Here is a 25,819-nt window from a genome sequence, read left to right as displayed (position 1 = left end):
GCATTTCTTTCAGATGAACGAAATTAGGAGATTGTGTCCAGGATGCCTGCAGCAGGTTCTAGCTGCTGGCCCATCGGTTTGAGGTATGTGCCAAGGGCACTTCTCAGTCCGAGAGAGACGGGCAAGAGGGCTGAAGGAGGAAGCTGCTGCAGTAATTGTCTTTAGGAAGCGATGGTGACTGGTGTCTGGGAGATCAGGATTGGTTCTGCCAGTTACAGAACAACTCCTACAGTAATAATGCACGAATCTAGATGCTTTTGTTACTATAGACTTGCAATAAAGCCCATCTTGACTCTTTAGAAATGATAGGAATTTTTCTTATTGTAGCTGTTGTTCTTGTGAAAGTGTAAACTTGGCCTTAGGTGCAGTGAAATCTTGTTTAACTCCAGTAGTATGAATTATTATGGAAATTTTGCAATGTTTGGCTTTTCTTGTATGGAGAAAGTAGTTTACATTTGCTGTTAAGTTATGCTGATTTCTTTAAAAGGAGAAAGAAGCAAGGCACTATGTGTCTAGTAGCACATTTTAGAAGCCTGGAGTTTTTACATGTAGAAATGCTGAAAGAATCCATAAAAGCACATCATGAATTTAAATGCAGGCTGTAAGCTCTAACTTAAACATTTCAAGTAAAACACCATTTTAGTGTTATTTTATAATGTTAAAGTGTAAGTCTACGTCTTGAAAAGCAGAAATTTGCAGAATGGAGGAGAGGAGAATTGGGCATAAATTAGCGTTCCTGAGAAGTTACTGTGCATCTTTGTTCTCTTTCATGTATATTGCGCTGTACACCAAGTTGAGGTAAGAGCTATGGGTTCTTTCAAAGAGCGTTACCATTTGATGCTCTTCTGTAGCATTTAGGTCTAAAGCAATCATGAGTGCACACCTGGCCTGGCACAACTTGGTGTTGAGTGTTCATGACATGACAGTAAAAGGTGGTTCTACTTTTCTACTTTTTTTTTTTCCTTTTTCCCCACCACTGTACTTAACTGAAGGAAGACACATCCTGCAGCCTGATTGGCTGTCTGCCATCATTTCATGTAATTCTGCATCAGCATCATTAAATTGAATTAGCCAGAGTAATTCTGAACATTCTTAGATTACTTTGTCAACTGTTGCAAACTTGCCAGTAGTAAAAAGCTTCAAGCTTGTCGGTCTTAATTCTGTAAACGTCAAGATGTTTAGCATAGAGAGAGCGGTCGAGGATCTGCAGTAGGCCTGCTGAGTTTGCTTTTTCCTAATGAGGAAATTGGCAGGAAGATCCATTTCCTCTTTGATGGATTGAGAGTTTCTAATGCTATTTTTCTCTGCTTGTTCCCACATGTGACATGGTCAGTTAAGTATGAAGGAACATATGGATGAGGTGCTTCCAAACGTGTGCTGAATAGAGGCCGATAGAGCTGTATTGATCTGCAAGGAAATTGAGCCTAATAGGAAAAAGAAACCAGTGAAAGTCTTTAAAGTCTGCTTGGTAATGAAGATGTAACCAAATTTGTTGTGCTCCTGTACAAGTGCTGTGAAGTCAACTTGCCTTTGAGTAAATCTGACCTGATTTGAGATCATAAACTTAATGACAGAGAACATCTTATGTCTGCTTTCAGAAGCACTAGAGCTGAAAATGTCCTTTGTTTCTTCCTTTGCTGTAGGCATTACTGTTGTCTGATCGCTTTAAAGATGTTAATGTAGAGCTTTATGGGCTATTTATTATTTGAAAAACAAAGAAATCTGAACTTCGGGACTGGAAGTAGCCATCCAGGTCACTTTACTCCGTCTCCTTCACTCCTGGTGACTAGCCCTTTTAGTCATTGCAGTGAAGTCTGTAAAATGGAAGAAAATAATCCCCCACAAAAAAAACTTTTTTTTTTTTTCTTTTCCCGAGATATCTTCAGTAGAACTGGTACAAGGACTTCAGGATTGGAAAGTTAAAATACTTTACTGTTAAAGAAATGTTTCAACTTAAGTCTCTAATTGAATACTCTTAAATAGTTCCTTTCAGAATCATAGGTAAGTATGTTTTAGGAACTTTTTTTGACCAAGGAATGTATTACCTTTATGTTCAGGCCTTCAGGATGGTTTTAAGTACTAGAAATGGCACAGCTCATGCTCATGATGTCAGGAGGGGAAGCCCTCAAATATAAGAAGAGGCAGGAGCCTGCATCTTTTATTTACCCTTTTTGAGGGGGGTAAGGGCAGGAAGAGACTCCTTTTGCAGTAATTAGGATGTTAGCTGGTAGAGAAGGATTTTTTTCTTTTTAATTTCTGAAATTGCCTGTCCAGGCAAAAGAAGTATAGCACCCTGACAGGTGCTGCTGCTCGAGGGGTGGGGAGGGTATTGGGAAATGTAGCTCTGGTAGAAAAAGTAGCAAGTCATGCCCAATTAGGAGTAACTTTGGTTGGTCATTTTAGTACCTGAATTATCTCTGGAGCAATTTAGGCCTATAATCCTGTAATTTAAATGAACCATTATTGAAGATGAGTTTCTAAGAGTCTCTTTTTACTTAGAAGGAAAGACGGTGTTTTGGAGGGTGGTAGTGACAACCTTGATGATTTTATTTTACAGTGTAGACGAATTTAGAACAGACTGTAAAAAGTAGTTAACTTGCAATGCATAATGTAAAGAGGAAGCTTGTTATGGTTGCTTACAGTGAGTTTATTTTTGGAACAAAGATTCTTGGGAGAGCAAAGGCCTTATTGATGTATTTTATAATGCAGACATTTCTGCTGAAGTCTGAATCTTGCCTAAAACCATTTTCCACAGCTTTCTGATTGATTTTTCTCTGGGACTGTTTGACTTCAATGTAATTGGGTGCTGGGGGTGACTGCTGCCACTTTCCCCGTGTAACAGCCAATTTAGGACTCTGCCCTTGCTTTCAGAATAGCTCCTCTGCATGGCTTTGGTGCCAGCAAGCTCTGGTCTAAGCAGCATAGACTGGGGGTGCCTTTGCATATCTATTATTTTTAGATCCAGCAAGCAGCTTGCTTCTCAATTCTATTCAAACTTCCTTGTGCTTTTCAAAAGCTTTCCAACTTTCTCTTCTCCAAGTTCCTCTAATTTTTGTTGATTCTGGTGTGTGTGTGTCTGTATGCTTATGTATCTTCTGATGCAGACTGATGTTTGAGATGCCTTATGGTGCAATAAGACTGCTGAATCTGTTGGATTCTTCATTTTCTTGCCCTTTTCCTTAGGAGGTTTCATTCAGACCTTCATTTAAGTGATCTTGGTTTGGGGCTGTTGTCTTGCCTTTGTTTTTGAGAATGGAGTTCCCAATAACACTATGGATATGCAAGTACAGAAACTTGCCTTGTTTTCTTCCGTGTAGTAAGTTCCAACAATAAACGACACTATTGGAACTGTAAAAGTTTTGTTTTGTTTTCCATTTTACAAGAATGCTGTACTACACAATGAGCTCTTCCAGTCATAGCATTTAGAAATAGCTAGGAAGAATCCAGAATTGCATCTTTCTTTTCGAATATATTAGAATCAATGCAAGTTCCTTGGCAGCCATTGCCTTGGCCATGGCTCTGTTTTGCAGTTTGTTACCTCTCATCTGGTTGCCTTTAAAAAAAACAAACAAACAAAACTATTGATACCGGTGGATCTCTTTGACATGGCTCTTTTTCTGCCAACCAATGTGATGTGGCAGACTGTCTCTTTCTAGTCCTCCTTCTATAGTTTTATTGTTGGTGGGTCTGTAATGTGACTAGCATAAAGTTACCAGTGGAAAATAGCTAGAGCTGCTGTCTCCAAGATCACTGGTTCCTTTGAGAGATTTCCCATCGGAACATGGCAAGGATGATTAGCGTCACAGAAGGTAATGGATAAAACACTATATAGAAAAAATACTTTTTATGTGGTACTAGAGTCAGCATTAGACTTGTTTATTTCAAGATTTGTGTTCTCTCATTTGTCTAGCCTTTCAGTAATCACACCCCTTCAAAAAACTAAAATTTAAGAGGATATTTCCGTTTCAGTATCATGTACTTGTCAGCTTGTTTTTTTTTTTTTTTTTTCCAAACCAGGTTACTGTGACTTTTAGGAAAACAAGACTTGAGTACTTTTCATTGCAATGAGGAGTTTTCTTACTTAATGAAAAACAGAACAAAGTGAAGGGGAAAAAATTAAACTGTGCGTTCCATATGTGGTCAGTCTCTTTTTGACTAGTTACTATCTGGAGCTTTTTTAAAAACTGAATCTTTTTTTTAACAGATATTGGAAATCCCTTTTCACCCCATTGGTTAATGTAGCAGGCAACCTTTTAAAGATGCTAGAAATGGAAAGTTCAGTTGCAGAGGATCTCAGTTGCATAAATAAGACTACAGAAATTATTATCTGTCATTTTTAAGTACTTGAAGAGGCATACTGGCCTCAGTGGCATTTTTGAAGCGCCGTTCTGGTTTAATTAGGAAAAACTGTGATCCAACAACAGCAACTGTTTCTTCAGGCTGTAATTCAGATTTTGACCAGCCTGCAGTCTTTGCTGCTGCTGAGACAACTAACAGTGCTTTGTCCAGATTGGATTAGCGTATGGATCCAGCTGGAGAGTTTTCTGGGAGCAGCATGGAAGGTTAAGTCTTCAGACAGTCTTTCAGAGTGACAAAAAAAAAAACAACAAAACAAACAAACAAAAAAAACACACAAAAAAAAACAAACACCAAAACACGTCAATACAGAGAACAGGTGGTATGGAGTCTGGAATTTCATTTTTTTTGGTGGTGATTCTGATTGATACAACTTTGTGATTAATCATTTGTTGCAGAAACTTGTCAAAATGAACCTTGGTTGTATTGGAATTTTGTTTGGTGTTGGCTAAAAATCTTCAGCATCAGAATTACTGCCCGTAATGTGGTGGTTGCGTTGAAGGATCTGTGTTTATGATCTCAGAGATATTTTTCCTTGAAGAATCTTCAGCCCTCTGTGGTTGAAGGAGCTGGTCATCCTAGGGATACCTTCCACATTAAAGATACTGAGTGAAGCTATGCATGAGTCAGTTTTGCCATTGAGAAATAATCCAAGGTGTTAAGTATTTAGAAATTGTACTTTGTGGACTCTGCAGCTGTCTGAAATTTTTGAGAGCTCGGGAGGAGCACAAACTGTAGCACTGCTCAGCTGAAGTCATGGATCAAAGTAGTTGCTGTTAATAAATGCATAATGTCATAGTTTGGTAACGTGCTTTTGAGTTAACTCTTCTTTTTGAAGCCTTGATTAATGCTGCTGCCTAATCCTGTGTAGGATGAAGGTAAGTCTTTGGTCCTATTTTAAAAAGAAAAACTCATCAGTTTAATGAATGATAACTTGTTTAGCATGTCTGTAGTCTTAGCTTTATAGCAGTTATTTAGTATCTTTGAAACAAAACAGTTGTTGAGTATGGAAATCTCACTTGTTTTTATTTGCAGCTGACTCTCTGAGGTTTTTATTAAATGGGGAGCTTTCAAATATGTTAAATTGTAAATAAATAGCTTCATGTTAATCAAATGTATATTCTTTAGATTTCGGTGCATCACTGAAGCTTTTCTTAATTTTTTGTAGGCTAATTAGTAAATTTCCATTTCAGTATAAACAAGTAGATGATAAAGCATTTACCTGCAAGAACTAATTTGAATAGGAATCCATTTGACTGTTACTAAGGCAAGTTCCTCAAGATGGCACAAGCTTTTACTGTGGGAGAGCAACATAAGATTTTTTTTTTCTTCAGCTCAGATTTTGAAGTTCAGATAAAATAGGAATCCATAGTGCTGTAAAGCTGTTATGCTAATATTTTGGGTTCTGCTATATGGAAATTGCTAGAATATGCTATGTACTCTTAGCCCTAAAAAAGCAAATAACTGTAAAATCCCTTGTGAAACCTAGAGACTAGAATAGCATAGATACTGCAATTGGAGATGAGGTGAGATTTTGTTGGTATTTTGTATTAGTAAGGCTAATTTAAAGGGATACTTTTACACTGTAGTAGAGGAGAAATAGCAAGATCCTTTGTATTTTAGGTCTTGGAGGTATACGCTGCTGACAAAAATTCAGAACACATCCAAAATTGCTAATTCAGAGGAAGCTAACTATTGGCAAGTATTTATTCACCACTTTTCTGCTGCATCAGTGCCAGGCATAGCAGAAACCAATAGCTGACTACTCAGCAGACATTGAGAAGGAAGAGAAGATGCCAGATATTCACTAATTTACCTCATCAGTATTTTTTTAACGTGGCATTTGACTGAATGATTTAAGAATTACACGGGAAAATATTTTAAGAATTGTTTTGTTTGTCATTTGCCTAAACTCATGGTATATAATCCTCACCTGTTCTGAATGACAAGGCAGTGACTGCCCAGTCCTGCATCCTTGGCTCCAGGCTGTCCTCACCAGTTCTCAGGAGCTCCAGGAGCAGTCCTGGACCACCTCCTGTGTCTGTTCTTTGTGCTCAGCCATGGCAGAACGTAGCAAGCATGCTAGACAGACCTTAGGGTGTAACCTTATCAGCAAGTCTATCTCTTTTCCTTTCGGCTTTCCAAATGTATGCTCCTGATGTTGGCTGCAAAAGCAGCTCAGTTTTACTCTTAAGTAATTACTAGAAAGCTAAATAGTGGTGGCAGCACTTCGGAAGGAGTGGCTTAGCATTCAAACAAAACAAATTCTTGACATATTAAGAAGGATGTAGTTCTGACAACCCAAGCCAATTCAAACCTACCTCAGCTTACATATTTCTCCTTTAGAGACAAAATACCCATTTTTATGGAATACAGTGGAAGTTATCTTATGGAAACAAAAGGATATAACCACCTCAGGTAAATGAGGTATCAAATTTGTGTATTTTGTCATGAGAAGAGGCACCAGCATATCCAGAAGAGCATCTCTCTACAACATTTTTGCTCATTGTTTTACTAGCATCAAGCCAAATATTGAAAAGCAGACATAGAATTCCCTCCATTTATCCTAATTCGCAGAGGGCATTGCCCTAATTATTCATTTTTTTTGCCCCCAAATTATATCACTAGGGTAAACTTGGGGAGTTCTGTAAGTGAGCCATCTGCATCATTCTCTTGCCACTCATGCCAGATACGAAGTGCCTTGTCCAAACACAGCTTCCTTTGTGCTGCCTGCAACAGCAAGCACTTGCAGAGACATTCAGGAGAGAAGGCATTTAGAGACAAGGTATAAGATGTTGAAAAGAACTGTGACTGTCTCTAGGAATCTCTCAGTTCAGTTCTCTGACATATTTTGTGGATTGCTTTAATAGCGGAATGTTTCACCTGGGATATTTTGAGAGCACTCAACGCTTATTTTCAATATTTTTTTTACTGTTCTTATGCGTGATTTGCAAGCAAAGAGCTAATGGAGTGTTAAGTCAAGGTGCTCTTTGTAGAATTATGTGGAAGACTTATTAATTTCCAATTGCATAAAAATCAGTTTTTTTGTGGTTTACAAATTATCTGTGATACACTAAAGCATGAGCAACAGTATCAGATGTTTCATTTTTTTGACATCCTGCCTAATGTGCTTCACCTGTCTCTCCTTTTGTTTAAGTTGCTCTGTAACACTTGTTTTTAAGTAGAAAGCAAGTAGTGCAAGCTATACTGTCCTTCAAGTGTGGGTCCTTTATCTGTACCAGGGTCTCTTTTATTCAGAAAGATTAAGAAATCCAAGTCACTTTTTTTGTTAGTATTTTCTCATCATCATGTAGATAGCTGTGTGGTTTTTTTTGCCGGAGTAATGAAGGATCCTGCTGTGACTAATTAATCTGTGGTATGTTGGTTAACATCTGCTGACTCAAGAACTAAAGGTATCTTAGAAATTACTCTATGTGCTCGAAATGCTATATAGTACATTGTTGATAGTAATGTATAGATGAAAATCTTGTGTTACCGTTGTCTTTCCCTCTCTCCTTTTTCAATTCATATAACTGGGGAATGTAATGAATTATATGCATCGCTTTGTATCTCTCCAGAGAACAAGTGCAGCTCTGCAGCTTCCTCTAGATGCATAGTTCTTCCAGACCAAGCAGTGGTATTCTCAGATGTATGTTTCTTAGCCTTAAAAAAAAAAGGCATTCTTTAGCATCTAAACAACTTTTTTCCTCACTTTTTCATTTTGGACCAAGATATTTTTTCTTCTCTTGTGATGGCTTTGTTTTGTCTTCATTGAAGTCTGAAAATTCAAGGTACATGCTGGTTATGGACTTTAACTGCAGAAGGTTGTCGTCCTGGAGCTCTGCAGTTGCTGTCATTTTCAGTTGAATCCCTCAACCCAGTTATTTCACAGAGAGCTTGTGCATTCGGATTTTCCATGTAGGTCAGTTTTGACAACTTCTTGTTGCTTGTAATGTCTTTTAAACTGCATTGCAGTGTGACTGAAGCTTGATCAGGTGTAGGGGTTTCTTTTAACTAGCACCGAAAATGAATTGAGGTAAGCTTTGGCATGCCTGGGCTGCAGCTGCTAGCTGTGTACCTGTGATTCCATAGAGCTGGGATCCCAGCTTGCCACGCTTCAGCTGTTGGTGGTACGGGATTTGGACGGCCCAAAGGAGCGGGGTGTTCTTTCATCTGCAGTCATGGTGAGGAACTAAAACTGAAGAGAAATTTGTGATTTCAGTTCTTTGGTTTTAGTAAGCTAGAATTAAAAAAAAAAAAAATTTCCTTTCCCCTCATTATCAATTAAGTAACACGTCCTATTTTAATAGCTGCTTTGCAGACGTTGTGTATCAGGAGTACAGCCTACATAGGTAATTAGAGTAAATGTGACTTTCTTCATGAAGAGCTGTAAATTCTTTGACTTTAGTTGTCAGTGATGGCTTTGCAGAGAAGAGATCTGATTTTATATATTTATATAAATGTAAAAATCTACATTTAAATATTTGGAAACCTGTAGACCTGACTTACCTCATCTGTCTGGCCCTTACTTTCCCTCCTTTTCCCATCCCCAGCCCTCTAATACCTTAGTTAGCAGAATCACTTCTTGCCTCTCCATGGTGTGTTAGGAGTTCCAGCACAAGTAGTTGTTTAGGAGCAGGGGCCATTCGTTTTGGCAACAGCCAAAGTCTAACATGGTCAATTAAACCATTGCTTCATGGCCATTTTAATCTGTCAAGTTGTAGAAAACGAGAACTGCTTCTGCTTCGAGAGGGAATAACATTATTTGAAAAATGTTATCTTGAATCTGTTTCAGTATTCTTCTGAAGTACTCCCCTGCTTTTAATGGCTTTTCTGAATTATTTAAGTGGGATCTGTGGCCAGAACAATATGCCAAGAGTCTGTCCTCAGTTACTGCACTTAAAATTTAAATTATGCTCGAAGAAAGTTGATGAAATTGTCTCCTTGTATACTGAACGTCAAATTCTTGTTGTTGTTGACGCAGTTGCTGATAGGCAAAAGCAAATTTATAGCCAGCAGACTTCCCTGTTATGTTTTGCTAGGATCAACTCTGTGGCTCTAACAGATGTTACTTCCATAACTGGAATTAGGAGCGTAAATTACGAAATGGTGGAGCTTTGGCTTTCTTCCCTTTATAAGTGTCTGAGAATACAAAGTTGAACTATCTGCACAACTTCACGAGACACTATCCTACGTGGTACTGTAGCTACATGGGAGAAGCCACAGAGCATGGTGTTGAACCCACCCCAGCTCCCAACAGGTTTTGTTTGGTTGTCCCCATACGTTTATTGAAGTATTGCTTTGCGTTTTGTAGAGTGCCGAAGGCAGGAACTAGCCTTTGCAAAAGTTTCTAAAATCAGCCTTAAAATTAAAAGCATCTTGTAGCCTCTATTTTTTGTGGTCATCTCTAATGATGTGTGGCAGAACAGAGCATCATTCCCCCTTTGTGAGAGGCCTGCTCCATCATACCATTTTCTGTATTTTGGGCTCTTAATGCTTTATTTGCACTCAGTGCTACGTGTTAGTCTGCAGCCTCATAATGAACTTTGATTAATCGTGTAGCTTCACTTCTGTATCAAAACTAAAAACCGTACCATCAAGGCCATTGGACGTCTGCATAAAGGTGCAAGTGCTGTCATGTGCGCATACTGTGAGTTGTACAAGGATAGAAGGAGATGAAGTGCATTATTTTTGTCATCTGACAAGCTCTTTGAATCACCAGCATTAAGGTACTGGGATTATATTTTAACAAACAATGACACAAGAGTTAGAACTCATAAAATGGAAGAAATTTCATCAAAAACCTAGCTCACCTGCTAAAAATAAAATGTGGCTTGATGTAAATATTCTGTATATCTGTGTTGTTGCGAGGTGCAGCATTTTTCTGTTGCATTTGATCTCTTTGTAATAACTATCTGGGGCTGTCAAGTGCACTAAAAATCTCTGCCCCCTTGCAGCCGAGAAGAGATGTGGTGTTGAGTACCTTCCTTTGCAGAAAGCAGTAAAACATCTGCCACTTGTGGTCAACTTACTCGTGCTAAGTAGTTCTAAATACAGACTTCTTAGAATGCAGTGGAAGCTTTGAAAAACCGTGCAGTTTGTAAAGAACTTGTTTACTCTGGGACATGAGGTGTTGGCGGCTTGTCTTTAATAAACTACTGCTAGGATGGAGTTACTTTCTCTCACCCACTGCAGCTGCTAGCAGTTGATGCATCCTCTTAGTCTGTAGGTGCTAGTAGATTCACTAGTTAGTAGATACACTGAGTCTGGGTCTTCTTGGTGGGAATACCTGAAACATGCTTCTTAGGGCAATTTAACTGAAGGCTTACAAATTGTCCTACTTGGAGCTTGGGAAAGCAACTTATAACTCCAAAGTACAGATAGTATACATGGTCACATTCCCAGCTGTGTGGTTTTATGTCACAGGAAATGCTGATACAACATGCAGAGAGCACGCTGAGAATCTTCAGTATCGATTAGTTAGCTAGATCACTTGATATGTTTAATGAACTCTCATAAATCTAATTGTGTAAGTCATGCTTATGTGCCGAAGGGTTGGATTTTAGAAAAACAAGGTTCTAAAAATAGAGATCACAATAGAAAACTGATCCTGGATTTTCGGAGCTATATGATAGCCAGAAGAAGTACTGTGGTGCGTTATCAGGAAATGTAATACGTGAATGAGAAGACAGCTCTCTCCAGTAGGCGTTATTCATAAAATAACAAATAGGTATAAAGTTGGGAACTGAATTGGACTGCTTGTCCATTTCTGTACTTGCTTAAATAAGGATGGAGGAGGTAGAAAAGTTGGAGGAGGTTGGAAAGAGGCCACATTCTCAACGTGCCATAACAATGAATGGTGGAAAAAAGCAGCATCATTAAGATTTAAGGGTAACAATTCATTTCTATTACCATAGGGAGGAGATACTTGCAGCCTAAGTTCCTTTGAAGTAACAAAGTTGCAACAAGAGCTGATGGAATTTGAACAGGAGAAAAACGTGCATTGAACGCATGCAAGTTAACTGTAGATAAATTCAGTAACTGATTATCCAAAAATCCTGATCTGTGATAACTTACGAGTGATTTGGAAATGAAGATGAAAGACATATAGCTCAGCCTAAAGCAATTATTCCTGAGTTGGTGATGGAGGGGAGTGGTTTTTTTGTTTGTTGTAAATTTTATTTTTAATTTTTGGAGCAGTATTCTACCCGTTTCCATGTTTTCATTGTTCTTCAGTTGTTTATTCTTTGTACTTACTTGTTTTCATATTATTCTGGAGACTATTTTTTGTAGCTTTGCAGGCCACTCCAGCAGTTACTGGTAGTCTCTTCAGACCCAAAAATGTGTTTGAAATAGAAAAGAAAAAGCTAAATATACCTTCCTGTCTCCTTTTCTATTTTCTCACGTTATAAGTTTCCCCTTTGTAGAGGAGAAGGGAACTACTTGAGCAGTGTTTTCTTTGTTGAAGAAGAAACGTTGCTATCAACAGTTAACTTTAAATGATGTGCCATCCATATAAAGATGCTAATTGTTAACCAAAGTATGAGAAAAGCTCCAGTGTTTGGATGAACATTTAGAAACTCCTAGACTTGAGAAGAGTTGGAACTTGTGTCAGTTCTTACAGTCGGACAAAGGATTGTGTCTACAGAGTAAAAACAGCTTGAGCAAATGTGGAAATTCTGAAGCACTAATTTGCTGATAGACAAGACACAAAATAATTAAGAAAAAGAACAGTGTTTCTTCAGGAGAACTTGAAGCATATATAAAACACTTAGTGGGAGAGTGAGGGCAAGGTAAAGGCAGTCAGCAGTAGTTAGACAGGACATAGTAATTGAATGTTTGGTTTCCAATTATCCTGCAAAGTCAAAGTCAGAGTATTTTTTTTTTCGTTGTGAAATGAAACATTTTATGCTGAAACTAGAAAAGTCAGGATATTTCTAAAAATCACCTAGTGTGAATTAGGCAGCTAGATCTCGGAACATATCATGATGCATAGAGTGACTGGAGTTAGCACACTGAAATGGTGCTTTCCTGGCTTCATGGTGTGGCAGCAGTGCAAAATGTCATCAGAAGTGGTTACAGAAAATGGGAGGATGAATTTTTTGTGGATGTGTCTTTTTGTTATGTTAAGGCAAAGTAAATTCCATTTGTTTTCCCTGTTCTCTTATGTTTTGTTCATAGTGTTCATAGCCCATTGAATCCTCTGAAGCTGCAACTCAAGGTTTTCCAGTATGGAGGGAATCCTTTTAGGTGAATTTGCATTGAACAAGCTTCTATATGGGAAAAACAAAGGTTTCGCTTGTTTGTTTTTGTTTTACATTTCTAGCTAAATTCAGAATACTTGAATGTGTTTGAAGAGGCTGGCTAGACTTGTTTGAATACGCTTCAGTTCTCTAACTCTGCATCCCCTGTAGGCAGCAGAGAAACTCCTGCTTGACAGCAGTGGAAGCAGCATTTTCCCCATAGTAAAGTACCAAATGTTCCTGTTATGGGTGTTTTTTTCTACAGTTTCAGTGTAATTTTGTATTTGCTATTGCAGCCTTTTACTACCTTCATAGATGTTTAGAGCTCAAAACTGCCACCTCATCCTTGGTACTGGGTTTGGGGATACATATCTGTCCGTGCCTGGTGCTGCAGTAGTTCAGGGGCCAGCCTGTACAGAGTGCTCCAGCTGCAATAACCATCTTGGGTGAGCTGCTGGTTTTTCATTGGATCCTTTCAGAGTTCAAAATCTCCTTTCCATATGTTCAGTTTCAATGGCAACATGACAAGCAGTGTAATCTTTGGGAAAAGTGCTTGTTCTGCGTGTGTTCCACTTAAAATATTGCAGCATGTTAAGACGGGCAGTGAGCCTGACAGGGGAGAAGGAACAACTCTTTGCATATTGAAGTGGAATTGGCCACGCGAGTATTGGGCATGCTGCTGCCCATGAGTGTTTCTTCAACAGTTCAGCAGAGAGCCTTCTGTGAGATTATGGTCAACTGAAAAAGGGATGATCGATGAAAGAATATGAATTTTATAAATGACAAAATTAGAGGGGAGGCTCAGCAGGGAGGATAAATAACACCCTGGCTTATCCAGAACGATGTGTGCATTTTGAGCAGGGTGCTGAGATGAAGACACAGCTTCAGTCTGGCTGCGGAGATTAGTTTGGAAAGCTGTGTGTGTTTCAGGAGCTTCTGTCTGGTGCAAACTCAGTAGGGAAAGGCCTTTAAACTGCCGCTGACCATGCCCTGAAGATCTTGCAAGTGAAGAGCAGTGGATGTGCATCCCTTGCAAGCAAACACTTCGAGGCATAGCTCTGACATGTCTGACCATGGAGAAAGGCAGAATCGGTAATGGTAGTGGTGAGATGCCTGTCAGCAAACCCGCCCCTTCTGGCCCTGGTACAGCTGTCATTTTGGGGTTGGTGTTCCTAGCAGTGTTCTGCTGAGGTTGTTAATGCCGTGTCTCCTTGCTCCTAGGCTGTTGTAGCCTATCTTCGTGCACAGCTGGACCCGCTTGAAGCGTGCGTTAGCTCATCTGTCACACAGGGCCAGGCTCAGAGAACAAGCGCCGCTAATAACAGAGCCAGCCTGCAGGAGCTCTGCTTGCAGCATTTCAGCAGCTGCTAATCCATTTACAGGATAGCTAATCAGATTGCTCAGCTCAATACCGCAGAGACTTCAAGCTCCACAATTGTAATTGAGCTGGCTGATGTGTATAAGCTAGCTTGTGGATGAAATCCAGCCAGCGATTACAGTGGAGACACACTGTTGTCTGCTGCGGTCCATAGCTACTTTCTGTTTCGTAGCTCTGCATTACTTGTGTTGGCCTAGGGCACTTATCTCAAGACAAGTTTTGAAGCTGGGAGTTTAGTCTCAAAATCAATCGTTATTTTGGGTGGCTGATGGGGCTTAGAAAACCTTTTTTTGTCTTTTTAAAGCATGGGGGCAGCGTGGTTCTTTTCCCTTAGTGTAAATATGTCTACAGTAGTTTGCATCCAGATTTCTTAGTTTAAGAGCAAAGTTCTGTGTCAGTCTCTCTGTTTAGGTTAACATGTTCACAGCACTGCACATGGAAAAATTAAACCAGAAAGCATCAGTTTCATATACTGTTTTATGTAGTTCTCATTCTGGTGTGAATTGTCGTGTTGAAATAGCTCCTTTACAAATTTCCCATGCAAATCACATAGGTTTGTTTGGTGGTGGTGTTTTTTTTTTTTTTTTTTAACTTTTCTTTAGCTTTTGTGACTTCAGTAATCAGGCTAATCTGAAATTCCCCCCCCTCCCCCATTAAGACCCTCAAATAATAATTGACATAAAGGAGAAAGCTTAGTGTGCTTTGGGATAGTGCCAGAAACTGGTACCAGGAAGATGGCTTGTTTATAAACTTTAATTTGGGCAATATCATCTTCATGCATTGCAATAGGAGCGATGGAGAAGTGCTAAATGCATTTAGCACTACTTTAAAATGTGATCTGAAAAATGAATATTTATAGAATCTAATAGTGACAGTAGGATTTTCTGTTAAAAAAAAAAAACATACAGAGTTTTCCTTGAAATTGAAAAAGATTATAGCTTCTCAAAACCTCAGAATGTAGTGAATGTTTTCAGGTATTATGTTTTAAGAGTACTTGGATCTAGAGCTAAGTGTTTATACTGTGTCTGATACTACCAGTTTTACTGAAACTGTTCTGTTTTCTTCTAGGTGAATCTGGACTGGGAAAATCAACATTAATCAACTCATTATTCTTAACAGAATTATATTCCCCGGAGTATCCAGGTCCTTCACACAGAATTAAAAAGACTGTACAGGTACGTCTTGGGGCGGAAGACTGCAGCTTGAGTAAATTAACTTGCAATTTAGTGACATAAAATGATACAGTTGTCACATTAGCACATGTGTTTTAAGTAAGTGCAGCCATAGTGTAAACCACTGAGAAATATTCAGGGTGTCACTCAGCGTACAGTAACTACACAGAACTTTCAGGTTATGAAACTTGTAGGCTGTTGAAGGGCGGGATCCCTGAGATACTTTGTGTGCTGCTTGTGCTTTAGAAATGTGATACAGGTGCAGTCCTGTCAGGAAGTGCCTTATTATCAATTTAAATATTAAGTATGTATATTAGAAATACTTAAATGTGTGCTAAAACCTCCGACTGTTTAAGGCAGGCTTTTAGAAACCATATTCGGTCTTTCTACTGACTGTAAATCTTTTGTGTAAAAGTATTTGGCAATATTGTGCAACCTGTGTCCTTTGTGGTACATTTTTTACCTGTTGTAAGTTGTTATTCTGACATTTGTTGGCCTAGGGTGAACCTGGCTGACTTAAGCACTACATGGGCAAAGACAATGTTCTTGCAAGTGCATGATACAGTTGAAACACGTAGATCAAAAAACTGAACTTGATTGGTCTGTTTTCTGTAATATTTTGCTATGAATCAATATATTTTTCCCTTAAAAAAAAAAAGTATACTGTTTATATTATAAAAATGTTATTCAAAAAGAAAGTGAAAACTGCCTAATACTAAGAAATAGTGAAATGTCCTCTTAGTATTGTGGGTGGTTTAGGAAATTCCTGCTCTTCAGCATGCTACTTTCTGCCTCAGCAGTTGAGCAACTGAGTAGGAACAGATGAGCTCTGCTCATCTCCCTTGATGCACATCAGTCACTTGTTTAAGATTTTGGTGAAGACAGCTTGTGATAATCCAATTTCATACTCGCCCCCTGATGAAGACCAGGTTATGGCTCGCAGTTGCTGTGGTCCAGCATGGCTCCACCAACTGCAAAATGTGACAGTCTCAGAGCACCTCAGCTATGTCTGAAGTTGTTGATTACTTACAGAGCTGTCATGAGGGGATTAGGAAGCCTATGTTGAGCTAGTAGGTACTCAAAACTCTAAAGAGAAGCTTTAAAATTAAATGTTTTTTTATTTAGTCGAATTGGATAACACTACTCCAGTGGTATGACCCACTGACCTTAGTGTTTTGTGGGCTTTTTGTTTTTGTTTGGAGTGTGGGATTTTTTTCTTCAATCTCAGAAGATTGGATAATTTCATTACCAGAGGACCAGGAAAATGTTAGTTATGCTCATACTTGAAAAGGTTAAATAAAACTGCTTGTCAATTAGGTCAACATCAGGCTTGAATACTAATACAAAATGTATTTGTGGCAGAATATTGATTTTTTTATTATTATTTTATTTTTTATTTGGAGGAAAGTTTTTGAACATCCACAGTTTGATGATATATTTACATTTCTCTAAGCTTTGGCCATGTCTATTCAGCTATTTTGTCAGTTTTAATATAACAGTGACTGACAAAATGGGCTTGTTAGCCTGTTAGTAGGGGTAGTAGAGGATTATTTGAATTAGGCTGGGTTTAGGTACATGGTTCAAAGAAATATTAAGTGGTGTGGAAAAGCTGCAAATAGTTTATTTCTAGTATGATACACTTATTAAGGAAAAGCGATGAAGCTTGGTGAATGCTGGAAAACTTATTGGTAGAAGGGCTTTGTGTGATTTTGCTATTGTTGATTACACATTGGTAGCTGAAGCTAAATCAATTCAAGTTCATTGGGAAAAATAGTAAGAACTTACATACAAACTAAAATAAAAAATTGCAAGCCAGCTTTCAAGTTAACTCAGCCCATCCCTGACTAATGGTGGATCGTTATAAGGAAAACTAACTGAACACTCTGTCTGTGGAGTTTCTGGAATCCGAGTTAAGTACTTTCATCTGCTTGGTTGCAAAATTAGATAATGTAATCATCCTGACATGTTGCATTCTTCAGAGATGAAACTGTCTTATTTTAGTTTGTAAGTGAGGATAAAATAGTCTGCCACTACAACCTTGGAATCACATACAAAACAGCCACAATTGCCAGCACATAGCTTCCAATCAAATATGAAACCAAAGAATTAGCAGCAAGGAGCTGCTCTTTGGATCAATGGGATCTGTGCTTTTTGCCACTGCAAACCTTTCTGAATTGAAAAACACAATGCTAAGGGTTTTGGAGGGTAGAGGTGAAACAGACTAAAAATTTTAGGATGTAAAAGCATCCTAAAATCTTGGTGGTAATAATTTCCTGTTCTTATATGGTGGGAACCATTTATTGATTAGGCATCGTGTAACAGTCTCAGATAATTACAAAATGTATTTTGGGCAATGTTTGAAAGCAGTAGTGGTTTAGTGTTGTTTTGTGAGGCAGATTCTTTGTATTTCTTTCATGGAAAACATAGAAAACAGCTAATAGTAAATGACTTGATGTCAGATGGATGCAGTCTTGTTTAATCCACTGAAGTTTCTCAAGCTGTAACGTGTGCAGCATCACAGAACTCGGTGCAGCGCTAGAGGACAGACCAGCGTGACCCAGCTAGCAGGAGTGCATGGGAAAATGGCCGCACGGAGTAGACTTTTATTAAAAAGTTTTAAATTCCAAGGCTTGAACTAATGTTTTTCCATGAATCCCTTGGGAATACTTGTAAAACCAGATGATAGGATACAGTTGGATGCTTAACTATGAATGACACTCGTTTACAGAGATTTTCTGGATCTTTTCCAGATGTTGCTGCTTTCTGTGCCTTTGACCATGTATGGGCACATCCATCCAGGTTACAAAAGAAAGATACAGAGGCTCTATGGCAGGTTCTTCACCTGCTGACTGTCACCAGCCATCTCTACTGCTTACAGTGTATGGTGGATTTGATCTGTCTGTCCCCCATGCTTTCATGGCACACTTACCTAGGTGCACTAAGTTTCTTGTTCTGTAGGTATTTGAAAGCTCTGCAAGATATCTGCATGAATTGATGAAACGTAAGAATTTAAATCCCCACCACCTAGGAAGATATTAGTGCTGTCTGCAGATAGTCAGTTACTGCACGCCACTTGTCAGAAGGTGACTTCTGGAATTTAGCCACACTTACAAGCATACAGGGTCAGGAAAAACATGTGGTGTGGCATTTCTAAATATCTCCTGACCTTCCTTTTTCATTGTTGGAAACACACATTCAAAATTGTACTTGATTAATTGCTTTTTCTGAATAAGCATTCCACTATGAGAGTGTAATAATTTAATGATTTTTGCTGGGAATTTGCGTGCCAGTGAATAAAGTCAATACCTTGTAGCACTTGGCAATACTACAGTTCTTAACCTTATCATCTGCAGTATTTTGAAAGTGTTACAGGTTTCTTATGCTTACAGAGAGCTCAGTTATGTGAGGGCTCTGTGGTTACTGCATGCAAGATAGCAAAAAGAATTCAAGGAATCAGAAGTTAATCTCCTGCGTGCTAAAGCTTGTGAGTGGTAAACTCTTGGCTGAGTTGACTGTGTGCCTGGGGATTACTGTCTTGAGTTCTGGCATCAATTGTGTACAATAAAATTTCTCTGTAGTGCTCTCGAGGGAAAAAAAGATCTATTCACCACAATTAAAACTTAAGTTTTTCAAATGCTGCATATGCATTCCCAGGCTCTCACTGCTTTCCTTCTGGAAGGATAGAAATTGTGCAGTTATTGAAAGGGTAACTTGGTGGTGTCTTAGGCTGGTGGGTGTTGTGTGTTTTGGTTTTGTTGTTTGTTCTTCAATCTTGTCTTAAACCTTCCCAACTTTGTGGTTAGGCACGTTCTAGCAGGAGATGGAATTAAGTGACCTCCAAGTCCATTCCAATTTACCTTCTCCTGTGACTAGCTACCCAGATAGCCCAGTGCCGGGAATTCTTGTTTTGTGAAGATGTATTAATGGTGGTTTTTTTTTTTTTTTTTGCCTTTTTGTTTGGTGAGGAACCAGCTGATGATTACTGCAGGCTGCAGACAGCCATGGTATTGTTGTATTTGTTAGTCAAGACCTAGCAGCAAAATAGATAGGTCTGGCTTGGAAAGGATCCTTGCTGAAAAGTAGGGGAAAATAGTGTTCTACAAATTCTGAGATTAAATACAGAGCCCCAGCTTCTTTGGAGTTATTTATTGCTGTTTTCTGTGCTTCTGAACATCCTCTTAATTACAGTCAGTGTTTTACTTGTGCAAGAGGTATTTAGTTTGACTTTCTGCAGAGTGCTAATTTATCTTGTAGTTTGGAGTTACATCACATAACCAGTGACTGCAAAGAGTTTGCAACAATTTTCAGGTGTGGTTGTGAGCCAATCCATTTCAGCTGTACAAATAGTTATGTGCAAGCACTTAAGTAGCATTGAGATCTCTCAAATCTTGAGCTGGTCAAGAGACCATCCAGATGGGATTCATTATCCAAGTTTCTACTCCCTCTGAAAGTTCATTACTGCATGTTCTCTAAGGGTTCACCTAGTTACTTTTAACTTAATTTTCTCTCCCCAGTTAATGATCAGGAGGCTTAAGAAGTATGTTAAGCAACACTGTGGCGTAAACATCTGCAAACTTATTTGCAGCCACTTGCTGTTAGGAATAAATGGCTGGATAATTAATTTCTTGATTCTGCATCAAGAAAACAGCTTCACTAGTAATTAAGAGAAATTGTCTTAATATCAGAAAAAGCGTGATTAAATGTGTGAGCAGTTCAAAAGAGCCAAAGTGCTAATGTGTTTTTTTTGTTTTGTTTTTTGTTTTTTTTACTGCTGTGGATCAGACTGGCTGATATGTCAGTGCTTATAGCTCTTTTCACCAAATGCTACTTTATCAGGGCACCTGATGCTGGCATTGTCAATAATTCTTGAGATATTAAGTGTTAGCCATCCATTTGTCGTGTAGCTTGAGCTTTCTGTTCCATGACCTGCTTCCTGCAAGAGGATGGAGCTGTGCTGCAGATGGGTAGTCACAACTCGGGCAGGCGCTCCCACACCCAAAACTTGCATCATGTTTTGTGCTGCAGCAGTTGCCATGTTGAGTCAGGCTTCCATCCGTGCCCTGAGCTAACAGAAAACCATTACGGTCACGTGAGTTCTGGCGCAGCAGATTGCAGTGAGATTGCATTACCTTCCCATCTCTCTGCCTCTATAGCAGGAAACCGTCACTTTCTAGGATTCCTTTCCAAAGCATTGCACTAATTGAAGACAAAGAAATATGTTTTTAAAAAGATACAAACTGGACTAGAGTATAGCTACGTTTCTAGCCTAGTTGGGTTGTTCGGGCACGGGGGGTTTAGCTCTAAAAAGTGTAACTTTATTTTAGATGACCAAATTTAGCTATTTCATCAGTTGGTTATTTCAGGATGATGCCTGGTTTATGAGAATGTCTGGATCGAACTCTCTCTCTCTCCCCCCATATATGTATTTTGTACTGACATCGATATTGTTGTTTAGAGTTTTTCCTCTTTTGAACCAGAGTTAAACTATTGGGACATTTTATATGCTTAGATGGGTTCTATTACTGAGTTTAAAAAAAGTTGTGATTTAAATTTAAAATGTATGAATCAACAAATATCAAAATAATTTTGATTTTATAAGCAAAGCAAGTTGATTTGAAGCAGAAAGGTTAGCAATTCTTTATCAGACTTCTTATTCATTGAATTCTTTTCCTAGTGTTTAAAATCAATGGCTAAATTGCTAAGCATTTAATCTCATTCGTTTTACAGGTTGAGCAGTCAAAAGTTTTAATCAAAGAAGGTGGTGTTCAGTTACTACTTACAATAGTTGACACACCAGGATTTGGAGATGCTGTGGATAATAGTAATTGGTAAGACATTCTTTGTGTTCTCCCACAAAAATACTCTATCTTTTTTGTATGTGTGATACAATACCCTCTGACTTTTTTCAAAATGTACACTTTGATCTTCAGTTAAAATGTTCATGGCTTTAAACTTGTCTGTAGTTTTCTATTAACTGAAAACTTAGACTACGGTAGTTTCTATTACCATTATGACTTGACTGAAACACAATCAGCTTCTCTCTAATTATCTTTAAAGTGAATGGAACATATAGCTCTCTATCAACATTTCCAGTATGCTAAACCTACTTGCATGCTCTCACAAGATTTGACCAGAAAGTGTATTCCTATACTCTCCTAAAGTATTTTCTTTAATGCTATTACAGTGATGGTAATTGTGTTTGAAAGGGTTTTTCAGTGAGCTAGCAGATTGTATCTGTACAGCTATGTAACTTGATTGTATGTTGAGGAGCTGGTTGCTTAAAATATACTGTGTTGAATTCTTTTAATTAAAAAAAAAGTCATAGGGGAATAGTGTACATTTAATTCTTAGCAAAGTCAGACTTTTTTTTTTTACATAAGTGATGTAACTTACAGATTTTTTATTCATGTAACCTCTGCAGCTGGCAGCCTGTTATTGACTACATTGACAGTAAATTCGAGGACTACCTGAATGCAGAATCTCGAGTGAACAGACGTCAGATGCCAGATAATAGAGTGCAGTGCTGTTTATACTTCATTGCTCCTTCAGGACATGGGTTAGTATTAGTGTGTTTTGTTTCCTTTCTCTGTCTATATCTCAGACAAACACCCAGATTTGGCATTCTTATGTATGAAAAATTCCAGATAGGGGCTTATTAATGATCTGCAGACCATGTTTAATTTCAAAGATGAACTTACTTTGACTTGTCAAACATCAGCAAGCGTGACAGGTAATAAGTTAGAACACCAGACAATATGATGGCACATTAATTGCGTAACAAGAAAAAAATAGAACAATTAAAAAACACTTAAGTATTCAAAAGTGCCAGGATTGCTTCTGATATGTATGTCTTTGTTCAAACACATTTAAATTTCAACTGTAGAAGCTGGTTCACTTCTCAGGCAACAGGATTTTTCTTTCCCTCTGAGGTTAATGATAAATCGAAGATGGAAAGCTACTTGCATCCTTTTAAGAATGTTTTATTCACCTGGAGTGTAATCCTTTGACTAGTGACAATTCCAATATCCATGTTCTGGATTTTTTTTTCCAATTATTATGCAATCCTCCACCCCTTCTAATTTTTAACTTGATCAGACTTCTGTCTAGTGGTGGAGAGAGAGAACTGTATTTCCAGGGCGTATTAGATGAAGGCCAGCTAGATCTGAAATTTTTTGCTTAGCATTTTATTGTATTACAAGTGATTAATTTTCTCATAGTCTTTAAGTTGTACCTTCAAAACCAGGAGGAGGAGAAGATAAGTAGCCTATTCTGTTGAATAGATCGAAAGTAGTAAAATGCTGTGAAGGAAGTAATGAAGAAATTCTGAGGAATATTCCTCTGGTAGTGAAAAAAGCCCGTTGTTACATTCAGCTTTTGTAGTTAGCGTCTGAATGGTTCTAATAACCATTTTGAACTAGACAGACTTCTAAAATTTGGAAAGAAAATGCTCTTTTTCTAATGTAGACTTGTCTTCACTAAACTTTTTTTGATCAATGTGTGTGTTTGTTATGTCAGTTTTATTCAATGTGCATGTCAGTTTAAAATTCAAACATTTGAATATTTAGCAGTTACTGGCTTTTAGTTGTGCCAAAGTAAAATTTCATGTAAATAAAGGGAAATGAATCTTCCCTTGTGTTAGTCAATTTTTTTGAGCATAGACTTGACGTTCTTTAAAAAACATATCTTTTTTTCCTCCCTCCTTCTGTAAGTTAAAACTTTCAAAACCCATTTAAGGTACAGATTGTTTTGTAAGGAAGTAATGTTTAAGATAAATTAAGTTTTGACTCCTGTCTGTGAGACGAAAAGCTGGAAATGTATGTTCCCTACAGTAGTATTTCATCTTATTCTTGAAAATGTATAAAGTTGAGTTAGGTTTGCCTAGTGTCTTTCAATTTCTGAAGTAAATGATTGGAATTGTCATCTAATTATGGAAATGAATGGAGCACAGAGAAAATTGGTGCTTCTGTTAGCATTCATTTCTTCTTTTAAGATGTTCTCTTCTCTGAAAGAACTTGTTTCTTAGCTGTATTTTTCTGGTGGTGGTGGTGCAGTCCTCATTGTGTCTCGTGTGCGGACTGCCCATGTAGCTCATCAAGTACAATACTCATCACTCTTAATGCACGGGTCTGTTTACAGTGAGTTAAAGCATTTGTAGGTGAACTTGCTTTTGTTTGTCCTTAGGCCTTTGTATAAACCAGTTTATGATTTATAAAGAAGAGAAGTTGCAGGTTTGGTCCTTCATAGAATCATAGAGTATACCAAGTTGGAAGGGACCCACGAAGATCGAGTCCAACTTCCATCATTTGTAGCTGGTACCCCCACAAACATCTGAACTAATGAGTTTGTGTGGGGCAGGGGGAGAGAGTGGAGGGGCTGGTGGGGGGCCTTCTAGATGAGTGAATGGGGTGATAATGAATTGCAGCCTTTTTTTGTAGTTCTGTGTTCTTCACGTGAAGGCTTCCTGCTTCAGTCTCCACCTTAAGAGCAAGTACAGTAGTTGGGAACTATTCTGCTTTGGCAGCTGCCCTTCAGCCAGAAGTTGATTTAGGTAGCTTTTTGAAATGAGAGGGAAAGCATACAAGGGTGAGTGGATAGCCACACCAGTGCTCTTAAACTAGACATGCATTAATGTTAGCTATTCAAAGGAAACATGCTGCAAATTTCAGTGGCAAGTAGAAACTGTTAAACAGAAGATAAGTTTTCTGTGATGTTTTGTTTATTCTTTTATGTGTATATGTATATGGTTTGGAGGAGAGGCTAATTTGAGTACCAAATGAATCTGTTCCTAATCCTAATTTATTTAATATGAGAAATAATCTTGTTAAATCCTTTAAGTGAATCCTTTAAGCCTGACTGAACTTGTTATAATTCTAAAGCATTAATGCATCAAAACCTGTAGCTTTACTTTAGCAAGCAGGAACTATTGACCATTTTGACCCGTACCTGGTGTTTTGATGTACTTGTGTGGTGGGTTTTTATTTTTTAAGTCATTGCCATCCTCTTTCATAACACTCTTTTGTTAAACATAGTACTTTAGAGACGAGATACTTCTGCTTTGTTTATATACAGGCCACAGTTTTAACTGTCTTTAGTGATATATATATATATATATATAAAAGAATCTTACAGCTCACTCTCAGGAAAGAACATGTAAATAAACATAATTTTCAGAAAGTAGAGCTGGATATGTGAACACGGTATGATTCACAACTATAAACTCCTACCAAGTCAGGCTTTAAATAGGACTATTTTTTAGCTAATGACACGAGCTTTGCAACCTTGGTAGAAGAATTTTGATCACTTAATGAGTGTAATTTCAGCTAGCAGAATTCTCTTGACTGCTTAGTAACATTAACTTACGATTTACTTTCCTAGCATTATACTATGCTAGGGAATTCCTATAGCAGTTGCTGGTAGTCTTTTTTGAATTTCATTCAAGCATCTATCACTTAAAAATCAGTGCCTTAAGAACAGTTGTCAGGACAAATCCTGAATCATTTGTATGTTCTTGTTCAAAGCCTTGCAATTTATATTAATTAATGCTGTCTTTCAGACTTAAGCCTTTGGATATAGAGTTTATGAAGCGCCTGCATGAAAAAGTGAACATAATTCCACTCATTGCCAAAGCAGACACACTTACACCTGAGGAATGCCAACAGTTTAAAAAACAGGTGAGTTGAAAGATGAATATTTACAATGCGGGCTGATTTAGTAAGCCGGTCCCTATGGAAATGGTGAGATTTAACTTCTTGCATGCAAAATTTAAACCCTGAAGCAGTGACTTGAGACAGCAAAGCTAAGTAATTTATATCTCTAGATTTAATTATATTTCTTGGTGAAATCTTGTTTCTGTCCTCAGGGAAAGATGTTTTAAGTGTAGCATGATTCTTGGCAGGTGAAGTATTTCACTGCTGAGATAAAAATCAGTAAGGTAGTAAGGGAACTTTCAAGATTTAGGTGCCTAACAGAAGTTGTTTAAAATAAAGAAAAGAGAACAATAAAACATCCAAACCAACTAATCAAAAACAAATGAAGAATCCCCAAAACACATACAAAAACAGTATTTAACAGTATTTACCCTATTATTGACTTAATTAGCACTTCAACATGTGAGTGAATGCCATGTATTTATTAAAGATACATTAAATATTAGCTTAGAAACAGTATGCCTGTGTTAAGCTTTGGGCTGTAGCAATGTATTTTAAAGATGGTTAGATAATTGCAACATCGATACAAATGACATTTTCTTTGTGTTTTTACAATAAATTTAGTAGTAATGCTTCCCAAGTGGATTGTTTTATTTCAACTATGCAAGGAGAAGGATAAGGAGAACACAGAACAGGATAAAATGAGACATGAAGTTGGTTTTGTTGAACTGAGTCCCGTCCTAGTTTAAAAAAACACAGGCTCTGGAAAAAAAAAGTTGGCATTAAGAAATGCTGTGCGAAAAGCTCTTGATTTAAGACTTAAAATGCAATGACATTTTCTGCCATGGGGAAACGTAGGCAAGATGCTGTAGACCTGAAGTCCATTTTGTTTGCGTTTCAAGTGGTTTTTCCTTGGATGTAACCCTGTGTAGAAGGGGGGAAAAATGGTAGAATGCAGAATGTTTCTTAATACATATGTAGCTTTATCAATGAGTTGATGTTAAATATGGCAGACTTTCCAAA

General features: G+C 38.0%; 1 protein-coding gene across 6 annotated transcripts in view; it reads left to right on the top strand.

The window, feature by feature from the left end:
* The window catches only part of SEPTIN7 (septin 7), an 81,807-nt gene that overhangs the window by 39,817 nt on the left and 16,171 nt on the right, over positions 1 to 25,819 (top strand). For 4 of the 6 annotated variants that reach the window (XM_083822084.1, XM_083822081.1, XM_083822085.1 and 1 more), the window contains exons 3-6: positions 15,046 to 15,152; positions 20,877 to 20,977; positions 21,571 to 21,705; positions 24,703 to 24,820. In XM_083822084.1, the coding sequence (XP_083678210.1) occupies positions 15,046 to 15,152; positions 20,877 to 20,977; positions 21,571 to 21,705; positions 24,703 to 24,820 (461 nt within the window). Of the gene's footprint in view, positions 1 to 12,537; positions 12,607 to 15,045; positions 15,153 to 20,876; positions 20,978 to 21,570; positions 21,706 to 24,702; positions 24,821 to 25,819 lie in introns of all 6 variants that reach the window. The other 2 variants (XM_083822083.1, XM_083822080.1) reach the window with 1 other exon arrangement.

This window comes from Anser anser, assembly GCF_964211835.1.
Source record: "Anser anser genome assembly, chromosome: 2".
Classification (NCBI taxonomy): Eukaryota; Metazoa; Chordata; class Aves; order Anseriformes; family Anatidae; genus Anser; species Anser anser.
Note: the sequence above shows the minus strand (reverse complement) of the source record. Positions and strands in the feature narration are given on the sequence as shown.